Source organism: Marmota monax, unplaced genomic scaffold (assembly GCF_021218885.2).
Source record: "Marmota monax isolate L192 unplaced genomic scaffold, Marmota_monax_Labrador192_F-V1.1 WCK01_AAM20220418_F8-fsc00031, whole genome shotgun sequence".
NCBI classification, from domain to species: domain Eukaryota; kingdom Metazoa; phylum Chordata; class Mammalia; order Rodentia; family Sciuridae; genus Marmota; species Marmota monax.
Genome location: NW_026695197.1, coordinates 3,657,164 through 3,680,171, shown reverse-complemented (window position 1 = coordinate 3,680,171; position 23,008 = coordinate 3,657,164). Strand labels below are relative to the sequence as shown.

Here is a 23,008-nt window from a genome sequence, read left to right as displayed (position 1 = left end):
AAAAATCCAAAACAAACAAACAAACAAACCTGTGAAGGCTGGGGGTGAAGCTCAATGCAGAGCACTCACCTAGTGTTCATGAGGTCCTGGGTTTAATCCCCAGCACACACACACACACACACACACACACAAAAAAAAAAAAGGAAAAAGAAGGAAGAGGAGAAGGAGGAGGAAGAGACAGGGAAGAAGAAAAATGCATATTAGATTTGTCTAAAAAAATTATCAAGATCAATATTTAAGAATGGACACAGTAGGGCTGAGGATATGGCTCAATGGTTCAATCCCCTGTACAAAAAGAAAGAAAGAATAGACACAGTAGATATTTTAATGAAAACAATGGTCCTGCCATTCTTTATTTCCCATAATAATACAATTTTCAAAAGAAAAAGAATTGTACATTTTAAATTCTGACCATTATACAGATGTTTTTTACAGTTGAATAATAAAAGAATGAATTCCTTAGTACTTTTTAAAATACCATCAGTGTTTGAGAATACAATTATGACATGATAAACATTTAAAAACTGGAATAAGCTCACTTCATAATGGAAGACATTTAGCACCCCGTAACAATAACCAAACAACATCACTGGAGATAGAATCTCCTAGAAGATCTGACATGGAGCTCTGTCTTTACCATGTATGTACAATTAGTCCAGGTGTTCCACCTACATTTTAGAAATCTGAGTGAAAAAAACATACGAAAAAGAAATCCCATAGGCTTTCATAGGTTAGAATTTAGCTCTGGAAGAATAACATGTGAATCAGTTTTTCCCTTATACAACCTTGAAAAAGCTGTAGCCTGAGGCACTTTTAAAAAGCAAGTGAAATTTTGTTGGTAGTCAGCAACTTCAAATATTGGTTATTTTAAAACAATGAATGATGCACTCCTCTTAAAAAAGACCAAAGGCACAGTGAAACAATGAATATTTGCACTTCAACATTTTAAAACTCAAAATAATTCAGAACACAGAATAATGCAGGTGGCCAGCACCTAATCTGTCCTGTAGGTGGCAAGAGAATCAATAGAGGAATTCAGGGTCAGGATTCAGAATTGCACTGAGGTTAATAGTGGGAGAGGACTTAAAGCTTTACTTAAAAGACAGATTTTTTAAAGTTTATGTTTTTTAAAATCAAATTTTACAGATATAAATATGACTTTTGTACTGCTCTGAATTAACAAAGTTATTGTCTGGATATTAGTTACTAATGCTCAGAAATATGTTCTACTTTTCAAGGGCTAGATTTTCAGTTCAATGATTATTTCTAAGTAATTCCTCTCTTCTTGTTCTTGTTGTCCAACAGGTTTTGCTTTATTATGTGAACCATCCAAATTAGAGGAAGAGAGGTTGTGAAACTAAAAATCTGTTGTTACTTGCTAGCAACTGTGAAAGAAAGTTTGAAATCATTATCTAAAATGCAGGATGTGGCTGGGTACAGTTCCAGTGGCAGAGCACGTGATTAGGTGCATGAGGCCCTGGGTTTGACCCCTAGCACTATCAAAAAAATAAAAAGTAAAATGAGGACATGAAGCCCTATAGACTTTATTTGGCTTTACATTTTTCCAATTACCTTGTACTAATTGGAAAAACAGTAGCAAGACTTAGTGAGTTAGGGGTAACTTGCTATAGAAAATTTGGGGTACCATGAGTATGATTATATTTATGTCCAAGGAGAAAAGTAAATTTATCAGTGACTATAATTAAATTAAGTGATTATAATTACAAGCTAACTCTAAGTCAAATAACATTTTATCTTCAGGAGTTGATACCACTAATCTTTATTTGCATCTTTTCTTCCTTTCAAGATTGGAATATTAATCTACGTCCTAGAAGTGTCACTAAAAGAGCCAGATATGAAAAATAGTACATTGAATGAAAAATGGTAGCAAATGTTAAATATATCATTACTTGAAGAGGCAAGACTAAATTGGAGATAAAAGGGAGAAACTAAAATATATATACCAATGTTATAAAAATGTTGACATAATACAACTTTTTAAGAGGGAAAATGGGGAGAGCAAATACATTTTTTGTTGTTGTGGTTATGATATTGGTTATGATTGCATTAGTATTGTTATTCTGACACAGTTGCATGTAAAAGGTAAATAAAGAAGTAGGTAATCATGGTTTATTCTATCATGTTCTGTGTCCTTGAAAACCAAGATTTTTTTAATATTTATTTTTTAGTTTTAGGTGGACACAACAACTTTATTTTTTTTATGTGGTGCTGAGGATCAAACCCAGTGCCTCATGTGTGCTAGGTGAGTACTCTACCATTTGAGCCACAACCCCAGCCCAGAAAAACAAGATTTTTAGTAGGGAAGTACAGAATATTCTTGGAATAGAAAATTTAGGTAAAAACCCTATACTACCAAATTTTATTTGGAAGTAGCAAAGAAACTTATCAAGTGTTTTATCTTTAAAAACATACAGATAATTCCTAGCTCTCTCCTTGAAACAATGACCAATCTAGTAGCAAGGAGCATCCTTAGAGTTCACAGTATGGTTTGAAATACCATTTCTCACAGCAAAAAAACAGGCCCTTAAAGAAATGACTGATTCAAAGTCTGGAGCAGGAAACATACAAGTTCACATACATGTTCACCCTGAAGTATCTTGTCATATAGGACAGCAAAGAATCCATTAAAGTGTCAAAAGGTCTCAGAACTGTCTTGACTAGGCTCTTAATGGCCAAAAATTAAACAACCAGAGTCTCTATACAGTTATATTTGTAATGCACTGAAGCCCATCAAATATGTTTAAATATATTACTCCATAATACTTTTTTTAAAAAGTGATTTCTGGAAGATAATAAACACCTTTATCATCTCGAAAACTGGTACATAAAAGGGGAAAAAAAAGCCAAGTATGTGGTGCATGCCTGTAATCCAAGCTACTTGGGAGTTTGAGGCAGGAGGATTGCAAGCTTGAGGTCGGCTGGGCAACTTAGCAAGACCCTGACTTGAAATAAGATCTAAAAATAGATCTGGGGATATAGTTCAGTGGTAGAACACTTGAATAGCATTCATGAGGCCCTGGGTTCAATCCTCAGTCTGCAACATATATGAATAAATAAAGGGGGAAAAAGCAGGTGCCGTCTGATGAAAGAACGTACCATGACTCAAAATCTTGCAAAAAAGAGCAAACTTGAGTCTAATCAAAACTCTGGATCCATGTGCCAATATTCAGAGGCATCTATTGAGTTGTGTCATGAATATTCAATCAGTAAAATACAAATTGTGGGAATCTCTCTAAGTCAGGTTCTTCATCAAGGAAACTTTAAGGAAAAAAAAAAGGAATGAAGGAGGAACCTACAGATCAAAGAGAAGTATGAAACATATATCTTGTTTTTGTTTGTTTACAGTGCTGAGGATTGAACTCAGGGCCTTTAGCAAGCTAGGCAAGTGTTCCACTGCTGAGCTATGGCTCCAGTCCCTGTGAAATATAAATCAAATGAAACAATTTTAAATGAATAAGATTAAAATAGAAAGATATGCCCTAGGTGATTAAATTATTCAAAATGCAGGAAAGTCATTATTGTAAAAATCAGTGTAGTGGCTGCTTTTACGGGATTGCAATTGTGATACAAGAGGACAAATGGGTTGACTAGCAGAGTTCTAAAAGAATATTTCTTACAATAATGCATTAGCTATAAATTTTGTGTCTGTTTTTCAGCATTGGTGTTTTATTTTATAATTTTAAAAGGTTAAAATTTAAAATAAAGCCCTTAGGGTTTCTATTAAAAATGATGGGTATAAATCCTTTTACTGTAAATATCAACTGATGATTCTTAAGAAATTATCTATATTATAGAAATTTCTAAATAATAAGCTACAAATATTTAAAAAATATAATAATAAATTCTTATGTGTTCAGATATAACAAGTCAAGGAATTACATACGTTTCTAACACAGAATTTATTGTTATAGTATTATGTAATATCTGTTATAGAATATCTGTTAAATGGACTGCTGACACCAAAATTTCCTTTCCTACTCCCATACAAGATTATCATGTTATTTTATTAAAGATTAGAAAAAAAATCATTGGAACAGATTTCATATTTCTTGAGTGTCTACACTTTGTTCCACTCTTCCTCTTTTTACATAGAACAAAGATCAGTTGTCTTGCCTAACTATGAATGTCGCATTCCAAATGATGTCATCCCTTTCACAAATAGAGATCCTCCACCTACATACTCAGCCTGTATTTCTTCCATAATTAATGACGGACAGAGACTATTTCTTGTTAAATGTCTGAGAAACTCAAGAATGAAAAACAGACTTAAACCATCAAAATGAAAGCAGTTTTTGAATGCACTATAACAATAAGAATGGACAAACATATAACTGGGTTATACATTTTTCTCCATCAAACCTTGACAACTTCCCTCCAATTGTTCAAGCAGCATTTTAAATGTTGCTATTGAGTGGTCCCTTTCCCCTTCCTCTTAATAAAATTATGTGGTGTTCGAGTGATTCACATATTCAAGAAGTGACCGGTCTAAGACTCTTCGGATAAGAGCTTCCTCAATTATATTAAAATCCTACAATAAAGAAAAATAATTAGAAATATGCAGAATTAACAGTGTATCAGAAATTGGAGGATATTGCAGTGGCGCATGCCTGTAATCTTAGCAATTTGGAAGGCTAAGGCAGGAGGATCACAAGTTCAAAGCTAGCCTCAGCAACTTAGTGAGCCCCTAAACAACTTAAGGAGACCCTCCCTCTAAATAAAATATAAAAAGGGCTGGGAATGTGGCTCCGTGGTTAAGTATCCCCGGATTCAATCCTGGTACCAAAAAGAGAAATGGACAATGTTGGTCAATGCAAAGACCTCATTTTTCAGGAAATTAAAATCCTGAGCTACCTGACTTGTTCAAGGTTTCACAAAGCCTGGCACTAAGCCCGGGACTTTAGCTTTAGAGCTAGAACATTTTCTATTTCCCTTTACTGGACTAGCAATTAACTAGTTCCTGTCATAATAAAATAGTCTTGATTTGGAATTTCAAGTTTTATCTGACCTAATTAACAATTTTACAGACAATGCTAAAAATTCTGGGCAGACTTCTATACTTCACATAACATATAACACATAAATGGAGTAAATTAAAACATCCCTTAAGGGACTGGGGGCATAGCTCGATGGTAGAACACCTGCCTAGCATGTGCAAGACCCTGGGTTCTATCCCTAGTGCTGCAGGGAAACAAGCAGATAGATATATAGAGATGTAGATATATCTCCCCCTAGTATTCACAATGCCAACAGTACTACTAAATATCTATTTATTAAAAAAAAAACAAAACCAGGGGCTGGGGATGTGGCTCAAGCGGTAGCCCGCTCGACTGACATGCGTGCGGCCCAGGTTGGATCCTGAGCACCACATACAAACAAAGATGTTGTGTCTGCCGAAAACTAAAAAATAAATATTAAAATTCTCAAAAAAAAAAACAAAAAATGTCTTTTATTGTCTCTCCATGAGTCAAATGGAATTCAAAACTTGATACTAACACATTCTGTTAATAAAATATAAAGTATTATGAGCCCCATCCTCTGCAATCTCTCTCCTCTTCTACAATAAACAACCAACAAAAAGTGAAATCTCCTGGAAGACCACTTTAAAACACAGAAGCAAAATCCAAAGCACAGTGGAGCACCAGTCTGGTCTCATTACTGGCTTACTCTTAGGCAATTTTCTTAGCCTTTGAGCTTCAGATATTTCACAGTTAAATGAGGATAAAAATACAATTTCACCTTAAGAGAGTTTCTGGAAGCAGTAAAATAATATGCATAAAGTACATACATGGTTTATCTAGTAGCTTAAAAAACAGAAATCAAAATAACATCAATTCAAGTTCACTTCCATACCCATAAAGATGGTTTTGAGTAGTGAGAAAGTATTCTCAAAGTGACCAGTCATACTTTCTCTAAAGATCTTGATAAAGATGGACTGAACATTACTGGCCAGAAAGGCATACAACCAATCTGGCTTTTAGAACATCTTAAAGAGCTTAGATAAAGAGGAATCCCTTTGTATTACTGACAAGAACACAGGACCAGAACCAGGTTATGCTGAGGACTTGTGTACCACATGAGGCCAGTAAAGACTATTAGAGAAGCTGAGCAGAGAATATTTAGCCTCTGTCACGTGCCTTGTGCAATTCTTTAAGTGGTCCTAATAATCCCACTTATTCCTTGCTAGTCTTCAACTTGCCTATCATCTGTGCCTGAACTGTGCAAATAAACAACTTTCTATGCACTCTCATTTAATCCTCACAAGAGCTTTTTAGAGTAGGTGCTTTTACTCTTCTACTTTGCAAATAAACAAACTGAAATTCAGAGGTTAAATACATTCCCCAAGGTTGCTCAGCCTGAGAGTTATTACTTAGACCTAACTCAGAACCTAGCTCCTTGGGTCCAATGTGGATAACCACAATGAATAAGAAAGCAGGGAGAAAATTTTCAAACAATAGTCCTCAACAATGATTAAATGGTATCTTGAAATTGTATAAAAAGAAAACAATCAAAAACATTCGAAAATTATGTGCAAATCCAAACTTGACTCCATTACAATAAAATATTTTATTTCAGAATAAAATACTAGTAATAACTCCCCCCACTACATTAATAAATGTTAACACTTTTTTGCTGAAACTTAGGAGACAATGCATTCTCCACACATGACAACACATGGACCAAAGTAAAACCATTTGCTTGCTATTATCATTTCTGACAATGAGAAATATATTTAAAAATATTAAAACTATTCATACTACATGTAACTATACCTCCATCTTCAAAATATTCAACATGACAGGATTGGCCATGGTTTGGTAATTGAGGCTAGGTGATGAGTATATCAAGTTTCATTATATTTTTCTGTCTAATTTCATGTTTAAAATTTTTTGTAATAAATTTTAAGTTTAAAAATTTCAGCCGGGAAGCTTGATACAGGAGGATTGCAAGTTCAAAGCCAGCCTCAGCACATTAGCAAGATCCTGTCTCAAAATAAAAAAAATAAAGGGGGCTGGGATGTGACTCAGTGGTAATTGGGTCCAATTCTGAGTACAATTTTTTTTTTTTTTTTTATGGTGCTAGGGATTGAACCCAGGGCTTTGTGCATGTGAGGCAATTGAGCTATATCCCCAGCCCCAAAAATGTTTAAAATAAACAATAGTTTTATGTTTTATCAAATTTAAATAAAAAATGAGAAGGCTAGTGTTACTAGCCTGATAATATCATATCTGTTATAGATATTCAATGTACTCAGAAAAGTAATTGGATATAGAACTCTGAGCATCTCTGCTATGTAAGTCCACAATGTCACAAAAATAAAAACTATGTAAAAGGAGGGACTACAATAAAAATTAAAATAATTTAAAAATTAAATCTGAATATATTTACAATGCATGATTACCTAGATCACAAAGAAAATAATTTTGTCCAGGATAGAAAACCACTTTAATATCAATAGTCAAATTTATAAAATACTTGAATTTCATGTTTTCATTCTTAATGCTGATACTTAACCCATTAGCTACAAACACATTTTTCCTTCTATAATTTTATTCACTTGGATTTAAAAGGTAAGTTTAACATACACAGCATAAAAATATCATGTGAAAGTTAGAAAATATACTTACTATGAAATCGTCATAGAACAAAGTGTGGCTAACTTGCAGGTGTCTTATTAAACTGCCATTGAAGCTGCTTGGATTCTCATTGGGTATCAAACGGCAAAGTGGACAGAACTGGAAAGAACCAACACCAAGAGTTCAAGAAAGAATTTTAATTAATAGCATTATAATTAAAAAAAAATAAGTAACTATTCAAAGTAAATTTTAACTTTTATAATTCCATTCACTCTATCTTAATATTGTAGGGTTAAACTGCATAACTATTAAAAACAATATTAAACAAACAAAATTGCATTCATTTCTTCAAATTATTCCTTGTCTGTTTGCATATATAAAGTTAAACTGCTTCATAATTTAATCAATCTTTTTTTTTTTTTTGGCAGTGCTGGGGATTGAACCCAGGTCTTTGCATGTGCTAGGCAAGTGCTCTACAACTATAGTACATCCTCAGCCCTTTCTAAATTTCATTTTGAGACATGTTCTTGCTAGTTGTCCAGCTGGCCTTTAATGTGCAATCCTCCTGCCTTGGCCTCCCAAGTTGCTAGGATTACAGGTGTGTACCACTATGCCTGGCCATAGGCATAATTTTTTTATTTAAACAATATTAGTTAGTAGATGGACCATAACTTACTGAATTAGTTGCCTACCTCTTGAAATACTTAGTTTTTTTGGTATGTGGATAAGTTGATGTTACAAATGACATTTTCTATGGTGTGCACCTTTTAGGGGATTATTTAGGCCAGAAATGGAGATACTTACGACAAAACTGCTGAACATTTACAGTTTATAATATCTATTGCTCTGTAGTTTTTTGTATTGCCAATAGCAATACAGGTTACAAAATACCAGAATTAGTTATTAATATTTACACATATTTTTCTAATTTAATAGCCATTTAGGGCTCTTAAAGAAATATGTTTCTGTGGGTACCATGATACATGCCTGTAACCCCAGGACTCAGGAGGTTGAGGAGGAGGATTATAAGTTCAAGATCAGCCTCAGTAACTTAGGAAAACCCTGTACCAAAATAAATAAATAAATAAATAAATAATAGACTAAGCTGTAGCTCAGTGGTAAAGTAACCCTGGATTCAAACCCCAGTATCATTTTTTTTTTCATTTTGACATATTTATAAACTTGCAAGAAATTATAAAGGTAGTGCAGAGGTCCCATGTCCTTATCATCCAGCTTCCCCAAATAGTAACATCTGACATCAGCATAGTGCATTGTTGAAACTAGGAAACTGGCAATTAACTAGGCTCAGACCTTACATTATTTTTATCTTTTAATTTTTTTATTTTTTCTTTTTAATTATGCATGACAGTAGAATGTATTTTGACATATTACACATACATGGAGTGTAACTTCCCATTCTTGTGGTTGTACATGATGTGAAATTAAACTGGTCAGACCTTACATTCTGCCAGTTTTTGCACATATTCAATTTTTAAATGTATATGTGCAGTTTTATGAAATCGTATCACATGTAGAGATTCGTATAACCACTGTCACATCAAAACACAAAATCTTCCTGCCACTACAAAGGAACTGCACTGTGCTGCTATCTTTTTACTTCCTCTTCCCTCCATAAGTCCTGCCACCCACTGATCTGTCCTCCACCTCTATAATCTCATCGTTTTGAGAATGCTGTATGAATAGAACTAGACAGTATTTAACTGTTTGAGATTGTCTTCTTCCACTGAGTACAACGACCATGAGGGCCGTCTAAGTTGTTCCTTCCTTGTCATTTCTAAGAAATAGCCCATGGTATGGACATCCCAATTTATTTATCCACTTACCTTTTAGAGGACATATGGATCGTTTCCAATTTGGGATTGTTACTAGTGAAAATGCAACGGATATTTGTATACAGATGTTTGTATAAAAGTAAGTTTTCATTTCTCTAAGATAAATTTCTAGAAGTTTGAAATCTTGGTCATATGGTAAGTGTATGTCTAACTTAAAAAAAAAAATAACAACAACAACAAAAACCCACTGCCAAACTGTTTTCCAGAGTGGCTATACTGTCTTACATCATGGCAGCAATGTGTGAATTACTCAGTTTTTCCTCATTCTCACCAGTATTTGATGTTGTCAAAATTTTTTAGCCATTTTGATAGGTGTGTAGTGGTGTCTCGCTATGGTTTTAATTTGCATTTCCCTAATGACTAAAATAACTCTTTTGAAAAAAAAATAATAAAAAAAAATAAAATAACTCTTTTGTTTTTATTAGTGCATAATAACTATACATGATAGTGGGGTTCACTGTGACATATTCACACATGCACAAAACATAGTTTGGTCCATTTCATTCACTAGTACTTCCCCTTTCCCTACCTAGGATCCCCTTCCTCTACTCTCACCTCCTATGTATTTATTTTTAAAATTGGTGCAATATAATTATACCACCCTTGGCTTACAACATAGTTTTCTGAAGTCCAGACAACTTTAGATTCAAACCATACTGGATGTGTGACCTTGGGCATATTATTTCCTCTTCTATGAGATGGGGAAACTACTACACACCTTGCAAGGTAGCTGTTGTATTTAGAGACAATGTCCTTAATGAACCATATCTGTACTAGGAACTCAACAATTGTCATACATTTACTTCTATATGATTCCTGTCCTCAATGAGTTGGGGCTCCCTGCAGAAAGAAACCACATTTGTTGTATTGACCCCAGTATTTCCAGTATCCAGAAGATAGTTTCCAATTTCATCTCAACTTCCCACTAAAATATCCTTGGCAAATAATTAATCTTAATCTGCAAATGAGTATATTCCTATGCTCCAGGGCTATTGATAAGTTTAAAATAATATATTGTGTAATATTATGAAGTCCAGTCCTTGGCATAGTAATAAAAGGTTGCCATTATGGGTTAAGCAGATACTTTCAATACAGCACAGCAGGTACTACATTCAAGATATAAACAGACAACAACTCAAGACCTTGGACAAGGGACCTGAAAAGGGAATCACTGATTTTGCCTAGGCAGTCGGGACAGGCTCACCAGAACTGCTGGTCACAGAGGTGAGTTTTAAAGAATAAGCTAACCAGGCCAGTGGGGGAAACCATCACAGGCAGAGGAAAGGATGTAGACAAAGCAGGAACTCCTAAAAGGACAGGGCCAACTTAAGCAATGGCAAAAACTCAACGTAGCTGAAGGTAGGGTATGTTGGTGGAAGTAGTTGGAGATGACTTTGGGAGAATAAGTTGGGACCAGTTTTGCTCAATATTTACTTGAGCAGGGCTGGGGATGTGGCTCAAGCAGTAAGGGGCTCACCTTGCATGCGCAGGGCACTGGGTTTGATCCTCAGCACCACATAAAAATAAAATAAAGATGTTGTATCCACCAAAAACTAAAAAATAAATATAAAAAAAATATATTTACTTGAGCAGCTAACATGGTTTCTGTATTCCCTGTGCCAAGAGCCAGAAGTCAGAAATGACTACTGAGCCCTGGTCCCAACCATGAAGGAGCTTGTTAGAATCTGGTGGAGGACAGAGATAATGAAAACCTGGAACTTTAAGCAAAGGGGTTTGAGAATTATTTCTAAAATTACCCCAGAGGGCAGGTCCTCAGTAGATGAGCTCACAGTCCATTTGCCACGTAGGCCAACCCACAGCAGATGAGGACATCTGCTGGTACAGAATAGTGAGCTGATAGTTTAGGGAAGAGCCTCATCCTTTCCTACTGGTGCCTTCAGTTGACCTCTCATAGTCCTGGGGTTTATATTTTCTGGTCCTGGGCCTGTTGATTACAAATTGTCCCTTTGCATGTAATAAATCTTCATTATTTGTTCTCTTCTCTTGAGAAACTAAAATGCCCAAAATAACCAGCATCCACATCACCTGAGAGAACTTATTAGAAATGCAAATGTGGGGGCTGGGGGTGTAGCTCTATGGTAGATCGCTAGTATGAGGCCCTGGGTTTAATGTCCAGCTTTGGGAAAAAAAATAAGTAGAAAGAAAGAAAGAAATGCAAATTCTTTATTCTTTGACAGCAGCCCAGACTGACTAAATCAGACACTCTAGTGGGCAGGACCCAGGCATCTCTGCCTAAGCAAGCCCTCTGGGTGATTCTGATGCAGAATGGTTGAGAAACATTGCCTTAAAGAAAATGTGATTTCCTTTAAAAAAAAAAAAAGATGAAATAGAAGGAAATAAGTTTGAAATTCTGGCTGTAATACCTAGGTTGTGGTTAGGATCACCTTTCTTTCTTTTTTTTTTTAAGAGAGAATTTTAATATTTATTTTTTAGTTTTCGGCGGTCACAACATCTTTGTTTGTATGTGGTGCTGAGGATCGAACCCAGGCCGCACGCATGCCAGGCGAGCGCACTACCGCTTGAGCCACATCCCAGCCCGAGGATCACCTTTCTTAATTCCAGTACCTACAGAGAAAAGTCTCTCAAGGATTTTATTTTACTGAGAATCATTATCAAACCAGAGTATGTCTTAATCTTTTTTTAAAAAAAACTAGTAAAATGCTAAATAATGAATAGCTCTGATAGCATTCAATTATCTAAAATAATTGTTAATTTTTTTCCCCCAGTAATGGGGATTGAACCCAGGGGTGCTTTACCATTGAACTATATCCCCACCCTTTTAAACTGCTTTTTTTTTTTTTTTTAAACACACTTTTGCTATGTTGCCCAGACTGACCTCCAACTTGCAACCCTCCTACCTCAGCCTCCTGAGTTACAGATGTGCACCATTGCTTGATCCTTCCCTGAACCTAAACATTCTTGGAGCACTGTATTTTATTTTAACTGTTGGGTAAGAGAAACATCAATAGATACAGATGGAAAGTTAAGATGTTGAGAGGTCTGAAAACAAAGCCTTTTTTCATTTTGGAAAACTTTATAAAGCAGTTACCATCTTTAGAACAGTCTAGATTCACAAGGAATTAGTACTCAAGGACTGTATGCTTTACAGAGAGCCTATTAAAAAACGCTTCTTCTTTTGTGGTCCACTTGGTCTCCTTTTCTGGAATGTCAAAGAGAGTGAGAGTCCTTGGAAATGTCAGGAGAAAATATCCCTGTCTGATATAAAAAATAAAAGTACTTCAGAGAGAAAGACAGAATAACAGAATGTCTTAGGCTTCTTAAAATTAACAACGTTTCTTAAATGAAAAAAAAATTCTTACCCCTGCTCTTAACTTTGTAAGACACTTAAAAACTTACATTTATGATGGGGGTATTGTGCTTCAAAATGGGCAAGTTTTTTCTTCCTGGAGGAATTTTAAATGTTTTCTTAAAAGGATTCAATATTATTTGTTTATTGCTAGACTTCCCTTACTAGGGAACCATGTGTGAGAACAGTGAAAGCAGAGTAAGAACGAATGAGTCTAAAATTCTAGGGCTGAAGATGTAGCTCAGTGGTACAGTAGTTGCCTAGCCTGCATGAGGCCCTGGGTTCAGTCTTCAAACACATACATACACATAAAAACAAGAAAGAGAGGGAGAGGGAGAAGTTAAAAGAAGAAACTAAATCTATTAAATGGATTTTCTAATGCATCTTAAATTGAAACACTGCTAAAAGACATGGTCATAAAAGTCCTTACCACCGGTCTCCTTTCTGATCTGTGATGAGTAATACAATGATCCAACAAACTGTCTTCATCCAGTTCCCTCTGACAAAACGGACATACACACCTGGAAATTGCAAACATGAGTAGAATTCCAAACATTACTAAAACCGTGGGCAGCTAGAGAGTAATCAATCACTTAGGTGGAAATGAAGGAGGAGAAGTTAGGTAGATTATCTAATTCTAGTTCTTTTCTGATTTAATACTATTTTTCTGATAATGTTGCTGGTGCCTAGGTTTTTCCCTGTGAGAAATGTAAATGTGTGTGCTAACAGGGACAGGGCAGAGAGTTATATAGAAGCTCTTTATTCCTTTTGGGAGAGAAGTGCAATCCAGCACCCATTAACTGAGAAACTGATGATCACAGCACCCAGCTCTCAGTTACCTTTTTCTTCTTTTCTTTCCTAATTCAAGTACCATATGATATGAGTGTTATTTGTTCTCCAATTCCACGAGCATCACTAAGGGGTATCCATTACACATTCTTAGTTTCCAATGAAGAATGAAAATTCATCTGCAGCTGTCCTCAGGAGTTCTTAGTAACTATCCCTTACATCTGTGCTGTCCAATATGTCTATTAAGCATATGAAATCCGGTTAGTCCAAGTTGTCATATGCTGGAAGTATAAAATACACACTGATCAATCCAAGGCTTACGTGCTGAGCACGTTGAGCAAGTTCTCATCCACTGAGTTTACGTATTGAAATTTCAAAGCCTAATGTAATAAAGGGTATGTGAACTATCTCAATAATTTTTATACTGATTACATGTCTGAATGATACTTTGACTATATTATATTAAAAGAAAATATATTAAAAGTTAGTTTCTTTTCTATTATTTTTTTTTGGGGGGGTATCTGGGGATTGAACCCAGGGGTGTTCTACCAAACTCCTCAGCCCTTAATATGTGTCATTTTGAGGTAGGGTCTCACTAAGCTGTTGAGATTGGCCTTAAACTTGGCGGTCCTCCTGCCTCAGCCTCCCAAGTGGCTGGGATTGTAGGCATGCCCCACCACACAGGGCTTCACTAGTTTCTTTTAATCTTTTGAATGTGGCTACTAGAAAATTTTTAAATTAAATGTGATCAACATCATTTCTATTAGACAACATTGCCTTAATTTCTTAGCAACAGTACGGAAGCTTGAAGCTTTTGCTCCTTTTCCATTATACATGTCATTTCCTGTTTCCCGAGACTGTTACTCTGGAAAAATTTCCTGTATAAGAGCTGTCAAGGGGCTGGGGATGTGGCTCAGGTGGTAGCGCGCTCGCCTGGTGTGCGTGCGGTCTGGGTTCTATCCTCAGCACCACATACAAAGATGTTGTGTCCGCCAAATATTAAAAAAAAAAAAAAATTCAAAAAAAAAAAAAAGAGCTGTCAATATTTGAATCATGCAGTTAATTCTTCTATAAAGCAAAGATTTCGATCATAAATGAAAATATAAATCTGGCCTATAAAACTAATTGACAAGCTCCTCATTTTCTTTTCTTTCTTTTTCTTTTTTCAGTGCTGGGGATAAAACTCAGGGCCTCCCAGACACTCCACCGATGAGCTACGACTCCACTTCCATCTATTTTAAAAATTCTTTACTATGTAATTATAACCAGCAAAAGAAATTAGGATTTAAATTAGCTTTCATATATTTTTAAATTTTCACAAAGCCCATCTACCTTGCAATCAAACCCACACACTTTCTTAACCCACTTATTATCCTTCTTTCTCAAGGGTCCTTGTGGTCAGTCTTGCAGAAGCCAAAGTCTGCTTATAGCTACAGTGCTCATTTAAGATGTATAACATCATAGTGTGAAACTAATCTGTAAGAACAGGTACATCTGCAAGGCAGTGTCTAGTAGAACAAAAGGAAAGGGGTGATCACTTAGACTTTAGGTTACGATGTTTACTACTTTGAGTATATTTCTTAAAATACATAGAACTAAAATTTCAGGAAAGAGAAAGAAATTATACTTATACTGAATACCAGTGGCGGGAAACTGTGCATAAGTAGATTTAATGGTTTCAAAGCCATGACCTAAGCAAGAGATTACAAATCACTTCTTAATTTTGTTAACAGGGACATATGTCAAATTTTCTAATTACTCTGATACAACTAAACTATCCTTCCCATCAGGGATTTGTTTCTTTCTCCTTTTTAAAGAAAAAAAATAGTTAATAATCAATGTCCTCCGTTACACTGACTACCACCTCCACCCTTCCTCAGCCCCACATAGGGATCACCCAACCAAAAAGGCAAAGGAATCATGATACCTGTCCCAGGCCTGTTCTTCCCTTGTTAGAAGATACACTGAGATGCCACTTCCTTCTAAAGGAAACTAGCAAAATGAGAGAGAAGGAGCTGGGAAACCAAGCAGTGGTGATGGAAAGGTGATGAGCCAGGTGTGGTGGTACACACCTATAATCTGAGCAGCTCGGGAGGCTGGAGCAGGAGGATTGCAAGTTTGAGGCCGCCAGTGCAACTTAGTGAGACCCTGTCTCAAAATAAAAAATAAAAAGGCTGGAGATATAGGTCAGTAATAGAACTCCCCTAGGTTAACTCCTTAGTACCACAAAATAAAAAAAGAATAAAGATGAGTTGGGCATGGTGATGCAGGCCTGAATCCCAGTGACTTGGGAGGCTAAGGCAGGAGAATTGCAGTTTCAAGACCAGCCTTAGCAACTTAGCAAGGCCCTAAGCAACTTCGTGAGATCTTGTCTCAAAAAATAAAAGGCCTGGGGATGTGGTTCAATGGGTGGTTCAATGGTGAAGCACACCTGTGTTCAATCCCTGGTGCAAAAAAAAAAAAAAGAGTTACAACTCACATGTAAAGAAATAAAATAGTATTTTAAGAAAGATTAAAGATGAGCCGGGTGCAGTGGTGCACAGCTGTAATCCCAAGCAGCTCAGGAGGCTGAGATAGGAGGATCCCAAGTTCAAAGCCAGCCTCAGCAATGGCGAGGTGCTAAGCATCTCAGTGAAACCCTGTCTGTAAATTAAATACAAAATAGGGCTGGGGATGTGGCTCAGTGGTTGAGTGCCCCTGAGTTCAATTCCTGGTACCCACCCCCCCCCAAAAAAAAAAAAAAAAGAAAAAAAAAAGAGTAAAGGTGAATAATCTTTTCATCACAAACTACTTCAGGAATCTATTAGAGAACAGAGCTTAGCATAAATTTAAGTTCTGCATTCTATTTTTGGTCTTCCTTAATACAAACTCATTTGAGGAAGTTACCCCAATGTCTCCAGTTGGTTTCCCCTATGCAACTTTTAAAATAGAGCAAAATTCTTTGAAAATGATCACTATTAACAAACAATCACCTGCACCAGGTATTACGGTGACGAACCTAATCATAACCCCATATTTTCATAATAAAAAATGTCAAACTTTCCAGATCATAAATTCTTTATAGATATATCAAATTTAGCCCTAAATTATGCTGTATTAAAACAAACCTTGTTGCTGTCTCTCCAAGTTCTTGTAGTGGTCCATACTTATCGATATACTTCTGACAAGTCCTTATGTGAGCCCTCATTTCACTGAGGCAAACCTATGGAAAAGCAAATTCAAAATAAGCTCATTGTTGAAAAGGAGTTTTGTGTGACCCAACTTTATAACTTTCAAGTTAAACCATACCAAGGGGTCAGCTGAATAAATGGATGCATTCATGAAACAGTACCACAGAGTGAGGCATGATGAAGAATAATGCTATTTTTAAGTCTCTCCAATACTTAGAGGACTTACATATTTAGTAAAAAGCATTATTCTTTTAAAGTGAAAAGAAGTATAGTAACTGAAAATTGTTTTTTGCATGCCATTATATAAATAGATTGGGGGGGGGAGAAGAGAAAGAAAACTGGTAAAGAAAAAGAGAAAGGAGGAAGGAAGGAAAAAAATTAAGAAGGAAGAAGAAACAGAAAAGAAGTAAAGAGAGGCGAGAAAAATAAATATATGAATTTTAGAGATGAACCCAGGTTTAGGAGGCTGAGACAGGAGAATTGCAAGAGTTCAAAGCCAGCCTCAGCAAAAGCGAGGCGCTAAGCAACTCAGTGAGATCCTGTCTCTAAGTAAAATACAAAACAGGGCTGGGGATGTGGCTCAGTAGTCAAGTCTCCCTGAGTTCAATCCCTGGTACCCGAAGGAAAAAAAAATGGTAAGAAACCCTGTGCCTTAGTAAAGGTATAAATACCATGGATTTATAACATACCCAGTAGCACTATATGAATTCACAATGCATAGCATACTTAATGGTCCCATGAAGAGCAAACATAAAAAACAGCTCTTGCAGTGCATTTTTATTAATGCAGAATAAAGAGCCCTTGTTCCTACAGACATACATTCAGAGATGCTAACCATGAGGCATCTGTTGCTAACATAACACACATTCTACCAAAGGTTTCATTAGAACTCTGATAAGATCTTGTACTAAAGGAAGCTTTGTACAGCTGTGGTACAGTAGTAAACCCACTGTGCTTCATTTTACCCAAGCTGCGGAAGTTCAGCCTCAAATGTGAAATTTACTGTGTCAAGGAAACAGTTATCATTGTTGAACAAAAGGCAAAATAAAAGGTAGTAAAAAAGTAAAACCATAAGCCTTGCTTTACAATATCTGTTTAAAACATAAAAACAAGGGCTGACATAGTTGGTTGTTTTACAGATGTGTTTACAACCTTTAACATCCAGCTTTATACATTAAAGTCCTCTAATCTCCTTACTACTTCTGTTAACAAACATGTCTTTTTCTTTGAACTCTTTGTTCAAAAAGATAAGCATTCCTCAGGAAAATTGCTGATCTGGGAACTGTATACGAATAGATGAATTGATAAGCTCGTGGTCTACATGCAAAATTATCTAAGACACTGTACATTGCCATGGCAAAAGAAACATAAATCACATGCCTGCTCTAAAGGTGCTGGTAATCTAACAGAGGAAGAAGGCTGCACAGATACACAGGAAATTAATAGGGCACAGTGAGATACCATGGCCAGGCCTTGAGAAGTGGCAGTCTGACCCAGACTCTGAAGAATAAGCCAAGTCTAAAATGGCCATAGAAAGATGCAGCATACCTGGCAACAGGAATAGCATAGAAAAGAAGAGATATATGCAATAAGTTCCTCAAAGATAAATCAAAATCCGTGTGACTAATCATATACGGGGGTGGTGGTTGAAAAAAGGAAGAAGATTTCTACCAGGATAATGCAGAGAATGCTGTTGTTCCTGACAGATGTCAATGGTGAGGGAAGGAAGTGGGTGATGGAATACCATGAGCTTGACTTTGTACATGCTAAATTTTATATGATGACAAAATAAGTGAAAATAAGCGATAATCTCTTCTCCAAAATGTAAAAAGCTTTTGATTTTTACTTTACTATATTCCAGATATTATGCTAAAAGACATATATAATATACCTTCACAACAACTCTGTAGCAACATTATCTTCCCCCTTATTTTACAAAAAGGTAAACTAAAACTTAGACTCATAACTTGCCCAAAATCATACTGAGTGCATTGAGAGAATTAAGTGTTTGATCTCAGGGTGTCTGAACCCCAAAGACCATGCATAAATTCTAGTCAGGTAGCCATGAACAGATTACATAAATAGTCAAAAAGCTTTATATTAACATATAAAATGCATTTCCCTGACTATGAGCCAATTTGCAGGTGGTGGTACAGTGTTGGAGGAGGTGCTATGCTACCCAGGCCCCAGCTGTGGCTGACACATGAAGGTAAGCCACCTAGGTTTCTGGGGCAACAAGGCAGAAGGAAATGGCCTAATCGAAGAGGATGAGGGCCCCACCCAACAGGAAGGCCAAGCAAAAAGAATCAGGGGGTCTGTCCTCCTCAAGAGCTAAAGAGCTAAGATGCCAGCACTCTGGCTCCGGGGGCTTCCTGCCTCCACAGTAAGAATTAATTTGGGGCTGGGGTTGTGGCTCAGCAGTAGAGTACTTGCCTAGCACGTTCGAGGCCCTGGGTTTGATCCTCAGTGCCACATAAAACTAAATAAATAAAATAAAGGTATTATGTCCAACTACAACTAAAAAATAAATAAATAGTTTTTAAAAGAAAGAATTAATTTGTCAGGAGCTCGTGGCTGAAGAAATGTGCTCCATCTTTATTAACCCCTCAGCTGGCCCCCAATCTGTCTGAGTCAGAGAAGCAAGGAACAGTCCTGTATATAGACTCCTGAAATTAGATTTCATTTGCTTTATGTTTTTCTAAAATTCCATTTTGATAATTTTATCTTCCTATTCTGGATGATGGGGGCAAAATTCCAGTTTCAAGGACTGGGCACAGGTACCATCAGCAAAATAGCCAACATCTTTACCCTAATGGAACTCAAAAAAAAAAAAAAAAAACCCACAAAAGAGTGGTAAGTAGTATAAAGGGAGAGCACAGGGTTCTAAGGAAAAGTGGGACAGGGCTCCAGTTTACATTTAGCAGTCAAGAGCTGGGTGCAATGAACCACACCTATAATCCCAGGACTCGGGGAGGCTGATGCAGGAAGATCTCAAGTTTGAGGCCAGCAATTAGTGAAACTCTGTCTCAAAGTAAAAAATAAAAAGGTCTGGAATACAGCTCAGTGGTAAAACACCACTGGGTTCAATCTCTAGTACAAAAAAAAAAAAAAAAAGATTTAACCATCAAGAGAGGTTCCCTAAAGAAATCTCTTGATCTCTGGACTGGGATGTCTATACACCCTCCCAGCATCTCCCCTGGGCAGCTCAAGCTTAACATATCCAAACATATCTCTGTGGATTCCTCTTCAAATTTGCTACCTTATTAGCACCTTCATTTATTCATGTCATTTAATTATTTAATTATTAATGTCACCTCTCTCATTTAATGACACCAGTCAAATACCATTTTCCTTCAATTCTATCTCCTAACTATACCTTGAAACAATCTCTTTTTCCATACCTGAATGCATCATCCTGATCCAGCTTCCTTACCTGACCTAGCATAATAGCCACCTAATTGATTCCAAGGTTCCCTTTTCATCCTCTCCAAACTCATTCCTTATGCACATACTAGAGGACTATCTTTAAAATATAAGCTCCATTTTGGCATTCAAATGCTCACATTCTTTCTATGGCTTACTATTGCCTTTAGAGCAAAATCTAGAATCTTTTACATGAACTCCAAGACTCCATGTTATCTGATCAGACTAGTATAGTGCCAAAGGTGGAGAATTACAACCAGGAGGAAGTGATCAATAAAGACGAAAGGATCAGAATAATATAGGTGGAAATATGCCCAGCTACTCAGGAGGTTGGGCTGGAGGATAGCAAATTCAAGGTCAGTCTGGGCAACTTTGCAAGACCCTGTCTCAAAATGAAAAATAAAAAAGGCTGAGGATGGGGATATAGCTCAGTGGTAGAGAGCCTGCCTGGCATGTGCAAGACCCTGGGTTCAATCCCCAGCACCACCAAAAAAAAAAAAGAAAAAAACGGGCTGGGGATGTAGTTCAGTGGTAGAATGTCCCTGGATTCAACCCCAAGTAGTTTTTGGTGAAAAAAAAAATTATTTGAAAAGTTAGGCAAACATAGTACAGGGGTCTGTTTCATCTGCTGCCTATACATATGAAATTGGAGAGATGCCAGTAAAAAGGCTGAGATAAAGCACTTAGAAAAGCTGAGTAGAATGGGATCAAAAGCAAAGGCAAAGTCAGGCACAGTGGTGCTTGCCTATAATCCCAGCAGCTCAGGAGGCTGAGGCAGGAGGATCGCAACTTCAAAGTCAACAATTTATCAAGATCCTAAGTAACATTTTGAGACCCTGTCTCAAAATAAAAAATAAAAAGAGCTGGGGATGTGGCTCAGTGGTTAATCACTCCTGGGGGTTCAATCTCTGGTACCAAAACAAAACAACCACAAAAAAGCACAGGTGGGCTGGGGCTGTGGTTCAGTGGCAGAGCACCTACCTCAAACATGTGAGGCACTGGGTTCAATCCTCAGCACTACACAAAAATAAATAAACAAAATGAAGATAATGTGTCCATCTATGACTAAAAAATATTTGAAAAGAAAAGAAAAGCACAGGAAAAGTGGTAATTTTTTCAGTCACCTAAGCCAGTAACCGTGAACATGTGCATGTCACATACCAGGGTGTCACACTCAGTGCAATTCTGGTACTCTGATTTCATTCTTTTGGCCACATCAGTTGCTGGAACTCCTTCTGAAGGAAGATATGCCCGGCAATATGGACAGGTCCACTTGTTGTTCTTTAAACTGGTAGCAATACAGGAACGGCAGAATCTACCCAAAACAAACCAAGAATATGTCACTTTCCTTGAATGACATAAAAGAGCCACCACCATGTGTTTGTGTAAATTGTAATTTAATGTGCACTATCAACCATGCTACCCCAAAATATATGTCCACTTGCATCCTACACCTCCCAGAGAATGGCTCACCTTCCTGGTGAGACTTCTTTGAGATCACATGCTCTCACCGCAAGTACTTGCATTTATGTAAACAAAAGTAAGAGTACAGAGTGAGCGAAAGAGCATTAAAACTAACTCAAGGCCGGATGCAGTTGTGCAAGCCCATAATCCCAGCACCTCAGGAGGCTAAGGCAGGAAGTTTGCAAGCTCAAAGACAACCTCAGCAAAAGCAAGGTGCTAAGCAACTCCCTGGGACCTTGTTTCTATCAAATACAAAATAGGGCTGGGGATGTGGCTCAGTGGTGGAGTGCCCCCAAGTTCAATCCCCAGTAGCAAAAACAAAAAAAACAAACAACAACAACAAAAAACAAACAAACAAACAAAAAAAACCCCACTAACCCAAAGAAAGGGGCTGGTAGCATTTACCTGTAATCCTACCAACTCGGGAGGCTAAGGCAGGAGGAGCATAAGTTCAAGGTCAGTCTCAGCAATTTAGTGAGGCCCTAAGCAACTTAATGAGATTCTATCTTAAAATTAAAAATTAAAAAAAGACTGGAGATATGGCTCAGTGGTTAAGAATCCCTGGGCTCAATCCCTGTTACCCAAATTAATTAACTATTTAATGAATTTTAAAAATTGAAAAATAAGTGATTTTTAAAAACTAACTAAAAAATAACTATTGTTTTTCCTTTTCCCTAATCTTACTTTACCTCAAATTGTTGGAAAATTGGTCTTTGGTCTGTGGTTTTTTTTTTTTTGTGTGTGTGTGTGTGCATTGGATAAGAAAATAGCAGAGGGTTGGAGGGATGTAGCTCAGTACTTGAAGACTTTATCTAGTATGTGCCAGGACTTGGGTGTAATTCCCAGCACCAAAAAAAAAAAAAAAAAAAGAAGAAGAAGAAAAAGAAATAGCAGCAAGTCAAAGAAGTAAAAATACCAGGCATGGGTTTTTTTGTTTGTTTGTTTGTTTGTTTGAGACAGGGTCTCACTATGTTGTTAAGGATAGCCTTGAAATAAAAATCCTTCTGCCTTAGCCTCCCAATTAGCAAGGACTACAAGCAGGTGCCACTAGCTGACTATAATTCTCTTGAAAATAATTTTAATGTCATTCCTTGATATTGAAAATTAACTAATCAAAGTCACCACTTTAGGAATGACCTCTGAGTCAAGAAATATATTCTCTGACTTATTTAGAGGTATTCTATTAAAATCGTAATAGAATTCACAGAAAATCCTGACTTATTTATAGGAGCTGTTGAAGGCTAAGTGTACATGAAATTGAAATGAATATTTTAGAATAGTTATATACATTAGCATGATCAGGTACCTCATAAACTATTCAGTACTTAATATCTATCTGGGAGTATTAGTACATATTAAAATTTTAACTTGCCGAGCCTGGTGTTG

At 36.6% G+C, this 23,008-nt stretch overlaps 1 protein-coding gene across 1 annotated transcript in view; it reads right to left on the bottom strand.

Annotated features, from left to right (window-relative positions):
• Positions 1-320: 320 nt before the first annotated feature.
• Positions 321-23,008, bottom strand: part of Rnf125 (ring finger protein 125) — a 40,194-nt gene continuing 17,506 nt past the window's right edge. The window contains exons 2-6 of the mRNA XM_046428318.2: positions 21,320-21,473; positions 16,673-16,767; positions 13,207-13,297; positions 7,647-7,754; positions 321-4,549 (exon numbers count right to left, since the gene is read on the bottom strand). Of these exons, the coding sequence (XP_046284274.1) occupies positions 4,463-4,549; positions 7,647-7,754; positions 13,207-13,297; positions 16,673-16,767; positions 21,320-21,473 (535 nt within the window). The 3' untranslated portion in view covers positions 321-4,462. The remainder of the gene's footprint in view (positions 4,550-7,646; positions 7,755-13,206; positions 13,298-16,672; positions 16,768-21,319; positions 21,474-23,008) is intronic.